Below are 9955 nucleotides of genomic sequence, written 5' to 3'. Positions count from 1 at the left end.
ACTTCGTTGAGTTCGTTGGAACTCCTGCAAATTGCAGTGCTTCTTCCGTAGGAGACGAAAATTCGTTCTATCTTGAAAAACGATTGCTGGACGCCTTTTGCACCATTGAAGGCAGCAAATTCGTTTTAAAGAAATATCGTGAAGTCGGTGGGCTCGAATTACTTTTTGGATCTTGTTGATCATTTCTTTACATTCAGGTGATTCTGTTGAATTGGTTTCGAAGGAGTAACGTCAAACTCTAAAAACAACAGAGCTATGGCCTATGTGTCCTGCAACTTGACTATCCATAATTATCGTTGATAAAAGCGTGCAAGAACAATAACACGTGAATTGAGACAAAATTGAATCACTTCTTCTATTTATCTTATGATATTCTAATTTTACTTATTGTCCTAAGTATTATTATAGCACTCATCTTTTTGACCTTTTTATTGAATTTTTATCGTCAACTTTTTATTAATTAACGCATCTAGCCTCTAATAATAATTCCCCCCCCCCCCAAAAAAAAAAAAAAGGCTTCATATTTTTAAAATACATAAGAAAAAGGATATAAAAGAACTCAAAATCGTTTCAATTAAGATTTTAAATTAATTTGTTAAGATTACCTTGTCGAATGTAAAGACCCTATCAAAGTGCTTGCCAGCAATACTCTGCGATACTGAAACCTCTCGCTGGTACTCATTACAAGTCACCACTTCTGGCGCCTTGTTACGCAATTCATCACCACTAAACGGCCTGCAAATTTCCAATATTTAATAACCATCGAAAAAACCCAGAAAAGGAGACTTTGAAATTCAAACAAGTTTAGATATTTATATTTCAGAAAGAATAACCAAAGAGTAAAACCGAACATCGTTAAACAAAAATAACCCTAACATCATTAAAATAAAAGCATTTACCTACAACGGAGAAGAACCTGGACATTCACGCCCTTCTCTTTCTCGTGTCGACTTGACATTTTTGCCTGTGTGTATGTACGAAAGAGTGAGTTTGATTCGATTGTCGGAATTACAATTATCAAAAACTCACTCGCTGAGTGTGTGTTTGTGTGGGAAATCGAAATGAAAATGAAAATTGGAGCGGGATGAAAGTGAGATTTGAAATTTCTCTCTCTTCCCTTTTCTGATTTTGATCTGCCGTTCGACTGAATATAGAAATTCGAATCGGACGGTTCTAACTGGACCCATTAATAATACGGGCCGCAACTTGGGTTGACGGGTAATATCAATGGTCCAATAAACTAGTAGCCTTATCGGCTAGTAAAATTGTGGAAATTACGCAATTCCCTACTTTAAAAATTCACAATTTTAAAATCAGATGTTTTACTAATAATTCTAATATTGATATATACATTATAAAATATTCACCTCCATAAACCAAACCATAATATTATTCCTCTCTCTTCCTCTCCCATCTTCCCCCTTCTCTCACACGATAATTGGAATAGTGCGGCTCACCTAATCAATGAAATTAAAGTGAGTAAATTTGAGTGCGAATACCCCAATAATATACAACTCTGCTTGGAAAGAAAAAGGCAAAAGGATTGCAAAGGGTAACCAATTAATAGATCTGTTTTTGCTACCAATGAATGGTATGCTACAAGGAGAGGATCGATGCCGCTCCTCCACCTATCCCATCTTCTCTTTTGCTATGCGAAGGGAATTGGCACTACGAATACAAGATCGACACAGCTGAGCGTTCACCGCTCACTTGCAGCAGCGTTGACTGCAAGATTGGCGTAGCCAAGCGTTTATCGCTCGTTCAAATCAGATCACCCGTTAGAGGCCTTCCAGCTGCCAACTTTTTTCTTTCTTCTTTGATTTTGTGGTAATGAGAGTTTTTAGCCATTGTTTGTTAACCATTCTCCCACATTCTATTACATTATTTTTTCAACAATATTCATTTTCAACCATATGTTCTCCATTAAAATAATATTACACATATATCAAAAACTTTTTCTTTTTTTAACCATACATTTCAACATCATCCACTGTTCCATACTCCAATTTTTGAACTTAAAGGGCCACAAACGGTGCCTTAATTAGATTTGCAGTGTATTGAGGTGGCAGTGGCGTTGATTGTTATTGTTAGTAGCTGTTGTGGTGTTTTGAGGTATAGGTAAATTGACACCGGCTTGTTTGGGTTTTTTTTTTCTCTCTCTTTTTTTTTTTTTTTTTTTAGTTGGTGGCGGTTGTGGTGTATGGAAATGTAGGTCTAGGTGCCAGTAGAGATGGAGGATATAATGGACTTGGGGAGATGGTGCAGGTAGTGTTATGCTGTGTTTGTGACCAATAAATTAGTTGAAAATTGTGATTGTGACTCACAATTGATTAAATTGTGATCGAAAAGTTAATCATAACCAATTAATATACTAATTTTCAATGAATAAATGAGTTGTAACTAATAAAATTTTTGACTTTGCGATCGATTAATAATCTGTGACCTGTAAAAATTTTGATTTGTGATCAATAAATTGATAAGTGTAACTAAAAATTAATTCGTGACTAATTAATTTTTTTATTTGTAATCGATGAACAAATTGTAATCTACAAAATTTATGAACTATGATCTTAAAATAATATGTGAAATAAAATTTCTAATTTGTGATCAAATTGTATAAATCTGTGACCTAAACCTATTTAATTAATAAAATAATTAATTAACTAAAATCATAAATAAATTGTAATAAAAAATTCTGAAATTACTTGTTTTCTTGATTTTGAAATGTATATACTTAAACTCTTACTCATAAAATTTTTCCAGTAAAATTTACGAAAATTACTTCATTAGCATTTTTAGCCCCTATTTGCAGTTTTTAAATGGTTGTACTACATATACATCACAACTTACTGATTAGTATACATACACATAATGTGGTGAAATGTTTTTTTTCACTCTTTTTTCCTCCAAATTTATTTTCGAACATATATTTCATTGGATTTAAAACTATATTAATTTTTTAACTATATATTTTATTAACTTTTATCAAAATCTGTAAAATGAAAAAAATAAATTTAGTTTTAACAAAAAGCAAAGGGTAATCTATCAAGTTCATTGTGGAAAACATTCCCACCTTTAATTTTTTATATTTTTGCCCTCATTTCAACCTTTATTTGCGCTGAACGTCCTTTTTACCAATTTTTAATTTAAAATGACCAAAATACCCTCCTATTTATATAAAACAAAAAAAAGGAAAATTGCACCCATAGGCCCAAATTTTTGAAAACTACAAATGAGTCCAAATTTCAAAAAAGCCGTCACCTTCTTCCACAAAAGCTCCCCCACTCCACCACCGGCCTCAACCTCAACAACCACCACAAAAGCTCAAAGCAAGTGATAACTTACGTAGATTCTGAAATGGGATTTATGACCTCTCCTTTTTTTAAGGATTTAGCAGTTAAAAGCTTGACAGCCTCTTGAATTTCATGGCAGGGAGATGAAGACTGGATATAGGAAAAGCCAAAAAAAGATCTAGTGCATCGCTTACTCTATAATGCTCTAAACCCCAATTCTTACAGTTCCCACTAGACAGAAATACAATCAAGCTCTTAAATACTCTCTTCGCATTCTCTCAAGCCGCACGACCCCATCGATAGTTTCTAACGAATCCTCTATGGTGGAGTCCATCAAATGCCACCTTGTTACCGCTGGTAAGTCCTCCGAAGCCCTTACTTTTGCTGACCTTTACTCCAAATTTTCACTGAAATCAGAGCCTAGAAGCGTAAAGAACAAATGGAATCTCATCTATTTGCTCAAGACAGTTTCGGAGGATCTAAAATCATGGAAAAACCAATCCCCCAATATAATTTCTAATGGGTTCTTAGACTCTACGTTAGTTGGTGGATTGCCTACATTGCTTGAAAACGCTGAATTTAATAATAATTCTCGGGATATTGGCAACTTGATTAAGAATTTGAGTATTGAAGAATTTAAGGATGATCCTGATAATCTGTTGGGTCTGGGTTATAATTTTCAATCATTGAGTAATATGGAAAAATTGAAGAAGAATCGAGGTGAAGGAACACTGGGCGATTATTCTAGTAACTTGAAGCGTTTAGGTGATAATTTGAGTGGATTGAGAGCAGGAGTCGAAAGAGGAGATATTTTTATTTTTATTTTTATTTTCATTTTTAATGTTTTATTAAGGTTTCTGGACTGATTTGCACTTTTTTAAAAGTTCAGGAGTATGATTGCAATTTATTCTTTATTTTTCATTTCTTTTTGTTTTTGTTTTATTTAAATAGAATAATATATTGGTCATTTTATATTAAAAATTGGTGAAAATGATGTACATCATAAAGAAAGGTTGAAATGAGAGCAAAATGAGAAAAAATGGAATGTGAAGACGTTTTCCACAATAAACTTGTTAAATATGGATGTTTTGTGCCAATTATCCAAAAGCAAACACAAGCTTGTTGTTTTACTCATAAATGCAAGGGCTACCCTCCTACAAATTCCTTTGACTTTATGTGGTCTAGGAACCTGTTTGGGATTGATTTTGAGAATTAATTTTTTTACCGTTAAGAGAAAAGTGGAGTCCACTTGTGAAAGAATAAGTCAAATATGACGGTTGAAATTGTGAAATAGCGGTAAAAAAAACAATTTTTTGAAGGAAAATCACTCCAAAACAGACTCTAGGATTGTAATAATGGATGTGCCCAGTCCGAATCAATCTACGCACCCGTTTGACCCCATCTTTTGTAAATGAAAATAAATGGAATAATGTTTTTTTTTTTTAAATAAGTGGTTGAAAATGTGGGAAAAGTTTTTCTGTTACGTGTAATATTATTTTATGGAAAATTTAATAGTTGAAAATAGAAGAGAGAGGAAATGGAATGTAGCCCCCGTTTGGCTACTATTAATTTTCATTCTATTACATTTCATTTTTTATTTTTTATTTTCAACCACACAATTTTTCATAAAATAATATTAAATGTAAATCGAAAATTTTTCATTCTTTTTCAACTACTCATTTTTCAAAAAAACACTATTCCACTCTATTTTCATTTCTACAAAAATTGGGGGCCATACCAAAGCGTAATATAATGAAATTTAATGAGATTCAAACGAGGGCTACGATAAAATCAAACTTAGTCCAGGCATGTTTGATTTAAACAAAATCGTTAATAAACACTTCCCAAATAAAATATAACTTAAAATTATAGTATTGTAAATAAAATATTAGGAAAAAAATACTGGAAGTCATGCATTAACTTTTTTTTTCTTTTTTTCTTTTTTTTTTTTTTAAGATTGATTACAATTGGATAAGCAACATTATTACAATGTTTTTTTTTTTTTTTTTTTTTTTTAAGATTGATTACAATTGGATAAGCAACATTATTACAATGTTTTTTTTTTTTTCTTTTTTATTTACATTGTACAGGAGCTACATTGCTGCACAAACATTAGCATAACGAAACGTGATAATCCAAGAATGGAGTCAAGGAAATTAACTTTCGTTCTTGCTGGATTCGGGTTTCTTAAGTGCATTGTGATCATTTGCAAGTTTCTGTTCCTCTTCAATCCTCGAATTACCCGAGGAAACCTTCTCGTTCAACCATGAGATAGTGTCAGAAAAAACAATATCGAGGTTCTCCGGTAACTCGCCATAGGAAAGAGAATGCCACATGCCCGGATACAGCTTGAAGGTCTTGTCTTCACTTCGAGCTGACTCATACAAAATTTTACTCACCGATGGATCGGTCACCTTGTCATCTTCTCCATGCAGAATCAAGAATGGAAATGAAACCTATATCATACGAGAATGAAATGTGTTAATGTGTACACCACTTAAGGCCATGTTTAGTACATATTAATGTAAAAATAAGAATGGAAAATATAGTCGTTATGGGCCCTACACAAGAAATAAAAAGTCAAATGTGGTGGCTTGATGTGATAGATAAAGATCATATTTTTCATTTTAATGGGCAAATAATGGAAAAGAAATGGAGGAAATGTTCAACACACCGAAATGGCCACAATTACACAAGATTTAATCATGTCAAGTTGATCATATCAAACATATCTAAAAATTGTGTTACTTGTCTTGTTAGACGAACTTACCTCTTCAAGTCTTTTCTCCAAATCCAGGCTGGCATTGTATAGTTGGTAGCTAGTTTGAAGACGAGGCCGACCTTTGTAGGCATATGGATTGGATCTAATCTATAAGATTATTGGGGCACCAAGTAAATATGTGAAAGAGCAGAAAAGTTATTTTCTTGCTCGTTTCTTGAAAAGAAAAAAGAAAATACTAATTGGAGAATGTGGCATTAACTTCACACGCAAAGATTTTTGTTTATTAGCGCTTACAAATAGTATTATTCTTGAAAGAAGGTGAAAGGTTTTACGTTGGCTATTATCGCTTCGTATCCCTACTCCTTTATACGAATTTGATACGAGCTATAAAGAAACATTAGGTGGACTATATTCATAACCAGAAAGATAACATATTCCTTTTTGGTAGTCTAAATTAAAGACAACAATTAAATTTAACTGTATAATTGATGGGATCTACTACTTTTCAATAATACATTTCATAAACTTTTAATCCCTGTTTGGTAAGGACTAAAATTAAATTTTTAATTGATCTTGATAAAAAAATTTGAAACGTGTGGTTGAAAAATTGTAAGATCGTAAATTATATGGTTAAAATTTATTGTTTGACTTTGCTTAAATTAAAATCTGATTTTAATCTCCATGAAACAGGGGCACGTGTCTTCAATCTCTACAAAATAAATAAATGAAAAGAAAAATTACCTCCTTTCTCACTTGAGGATCTCTGAAGGCGAGGTCCACGATATCTTGAGTTGGGGTAAGTTTCCATGTTGGGAGCACGTTGGTGAGCATAGTTAACACTTTGATCGCCAATGGACTTGGTCTCATATCTTCTGCAATCTGCATGGTGACATAAAAAAAATCCATGTGAATAAGTCGATTTTCTTTTAAATTTATTTTCAAATTATACATTCTCTTAATAAATTAATTTTGTACGTGACCCTATAACTTTTTTAATTTTTTAATCACACGTTCTAAAAAAAAATTTCTTTTCACAAAATCTATTCTCAAGAAATTATATCAAACAGGCTCTATATATTAAGTGTGAAAATCTCGTCTCGATGCATAGTTGCTGAACAATGCGTCCTTTTTCTTTACTAATATGATTAATGCATTCCAAAAAAAAGAAAAAATTAATTTCCTAAAGGTTCTTTTAGACTTTGCTAGTTTAAGTATATATGAAGAATATTTGGGAGTGTTTATAATTGATTTATAAATAGATAGATATAAATTATGAATAAGTAAATAATATTTAGGGATACTACGAAACATTTGGATACAAAGTAGGTTTTGCCGATTAAAAACAGTGCCAAACGACATGAACAATTTCAAAATATCTATATTATAAAAAGTGGTATGTCTCACCGATTTGTGAAAAATTACACATTTATTACACCTTTGATTGGAAAACGTAAATTAAATTGTGACATACACATAAACGGGCACGTTAAATAATGTTCAATCACCTTACACATTGGTGCTACGAGGACGCCACCGTCCCAATAATTAGGTTTCTTCCTGTGTAAACGTAGAACAACAGCCCCTCCCATTGATTCTCCCATTATAATCCTCATTCTTTTCACATTCTCCTCCTTCTCTGCATTCATGAAAAGTCAAAGTCAAACCCATTAATATTCATAAATATAAAAATTAATTTAACTCTTCTAATACGCCATCCACGTTGGTCAAATGGTGAGCTGGTCATGGAGAAATTCTTCTTTAAATTAACCAACTATTCAATTAATAATGTTATTTTAAATAAAGTTGATGGGATTACACGGTATCATCATAGTTCGAAGATTGACTTGGACGGGAATTTTTCCGATCCTATTAGGACTTCAATAATGATACATTTGGCATCCGTTTGGCCCTCATTATTTGTAGAATTATTCTTCTTATTTCCAGAATTTGTGGTCTCCACGCCTGTATATCTTGCTACAGTCAGACATTTGTCTTAACTTTTCAATGGATGTTTAAGTTAAATTTCTCAAACTGCCCTTAACATGTTCTTGTAGAGCATTGCATCAATTGTATAGTAGTTGAAGATAATTTTGTCCAACGTATTTTCAGCGGTACAATAATGGGAAATTGAAGTATGACAAGACAATGACCTTTTGTATTTTTTTTGTTTTGATTCTTTCATGGTAGAATAATGAGATTTGAAAAAAATGTCATTATAACATGCTTCAAATGAGGGCTTGGTATATTGAATTCTAATAAGAATTAATAACTCTAATTCTATTCTACCAAAAATAATCAATTAAAAAAAAATCAAGAACACACAAAATTTATAGAGGTTGACCTCAATGTGAGACTACTTCCTTTCCCGTCACTAAGTAATTCACTATGATAAAAAATAATAATAATAAATAAATAAATTTTACAAGAGAAATTATCAATTCTATCTCATCTAACATTTCTCTATCTATTTGATGATAATACATAAAGTCTAAGAACTGCTTTTTATTTATAAGATAAATTATGGCAAAATCAATTTTCATAAGGACTCTAATTTCATAGAATTTTGCTAGAATCTGATTTTCATTCAGTGAATGGAGGGCTGCCTGTCCCCTTTCCAACCCCAATGGCAACCTCACCATTGAGGTCGATCCACAACCAATTCCACGATAATAATTAGACTCCACAACTTAACAAATTATACCCTATCAACATGTTGATGTATAAATTGTGTTAAATTTATTTACCGCAAATATTTGTGAAGTGTTCGGAGCAGTCATCGACGAGATTATCAAAACTAGGGATGTAACCAAGTAGACCAGATGATTTTCCATGCCCTTCATAGTCTATACCATGAACTTCATAACCAGCATTCACAAGCCGAATAGCACAACCTAATCACAAAATCATCCAAGGTAATATCGACATCAAGATCAAATTCAAACTCAATATTGGACACGACTAGACTGTGTAAATTTTATGCATACGAATATTCACCTTTCATGGAGATGCTGCTCTCCAATGCATATCCATGGCACAAGAAGATCAAGGCTTTTGGCTGGGAATTTTCAGGCACCCATCTACATGTGAAAAGTTTTACTCCTCGAGAATTCACTATATATTCCTGAAAGATAATTATTAAACTTATATCATGATATATAAAATCATGCATAAATTTTATGAGAATTTATGAAAAAAATAGGTTAAACCTCTTCAAATTTGATACTGCCATCTTTAGTCGCCTGTAAAGATTCATAAATAAAACCAATAAAATGTATTAGCAGACTATAACGACGAACTAAATCTTATTTTTCGAAGGAGCAATGCTTACCATGAAAGGGATTCTCTTTAAGATTGTTCAAGAAAAGAGGGAAGAAGAAGATGATGATGAAGAAGAAGAAAGAGGGTTTATTAAGATAATCTTGGGCAACAAACAAAATTATTGTTGAAAAATATAAGGAAAAAATCTTGGAAAAAAATCTTGAAAAGGACTTGGAATTGGACTGTGTAAAAGGTTCAATATTGATTGCTATTTATCATAGGAATGGTTGGCCAAGAATTTTACAACTCGCGAAGACAAAATTTGGAAGGGAACCATTGTCCTTTCAGAATTCGCCAACTGGACAAGCCACGTTGTAAGCCCCGTTTGATAACAATTTTCTATTCAAAAAAATCAATTTTTTTATCGTTATTTCACTATTTAAATCGTCATTTTTGACTTCTTCACTCTCGGACGGGACCCACTTTTTCTCTCTAATGATCAAAAAATCAATTTTTATAATCACTACCGAACAAGTCTTAAATATATTTTTATTAAATTTCCAAAGTTGGAATGTCCTAATTTCGTCATCAATAACCCCAGATCCCAATAGTAAATATATTTTTATTATTAAATTTCCTTAGTTGGAATGTCCAAATTTCGTCATCAATAACCCACGGACCA

The 9955-nt window shown here is 32.2% G+C and overlaps 2 protein-coding genes across 2 annotated transcripts in view; both read right to left on the bottom strand.

Annotated features, from left to right (window-relative positions):
* LOC111388424 (kinesin-like protein KIN-5C) overlaps positions 1-1125 on the bottom strand; it is a 9187-nt gene extending 8062 nt beyond the window's left edge. Inside the window, exons 1-2 of the mRNA XM_023013121.1 lie at positions 900-1125; positions 606-735 (exon numbers count right to left, since the gene is read on the bottom strand). Of these exons, the coding sequence (XP_022868889.1) occupies positions 606-735; positions 900-958 (189 nt within the window). The 5' untranslated portion in view covers positions 959-1125. The remainder of the gene's footprint in view (positions 1-605; positions 736-899) is intronic.
* A 4237-nt stretch (positions 1126-5362) lies between these two features.
* Positions 5363-9498, bottom strand: LOC111388441 (caffeoylshikimate esterase-like). The gene is made up of 8 exons (XM_023013143.1): positions 9344-9498; positions 9222-9254; positions 9010-9136; positions 8760-8906; positions 7521-7651; positions 6757-6894; positions 6064-6162; positions 5363-5749 (listed from the first exon to the last, which is right to left on the bottom strand). The coding sequence occupies exons 1-8, from the start codon at positions 9344-9346 to the stop codon at positions 5450-5452; spliced, it is 978 nt and encodes a 325-aa protein (XP_022868911.1). The 5' UTR covers positions 9347-9498; the 3' UTR covers positions 5363-5449.
* Positions 9499-9955: the final 457 nt, after the last annotated feature.

The sequence above is a fragment of the Olea europaea genome, unplaced genomic scaffold, assembly GCF_002742605.1.
Source record: "Olea europaea var. sylvestris unplaced genomic scaffold, O_europaea_v1 scaffold492, whole genome shotgun sequence".
NCBI classification, from domain to species: Eukaryota; Viridiplantae; Streptophyta; class Magnoliopsida; order Lamiales; family Oleaceae; genus Olea; species Olea europaea.
Note: the sequence above shows the minus strand (reverse complement) of the source record. Positions and strands in the feature narration are given on the sequence as shown.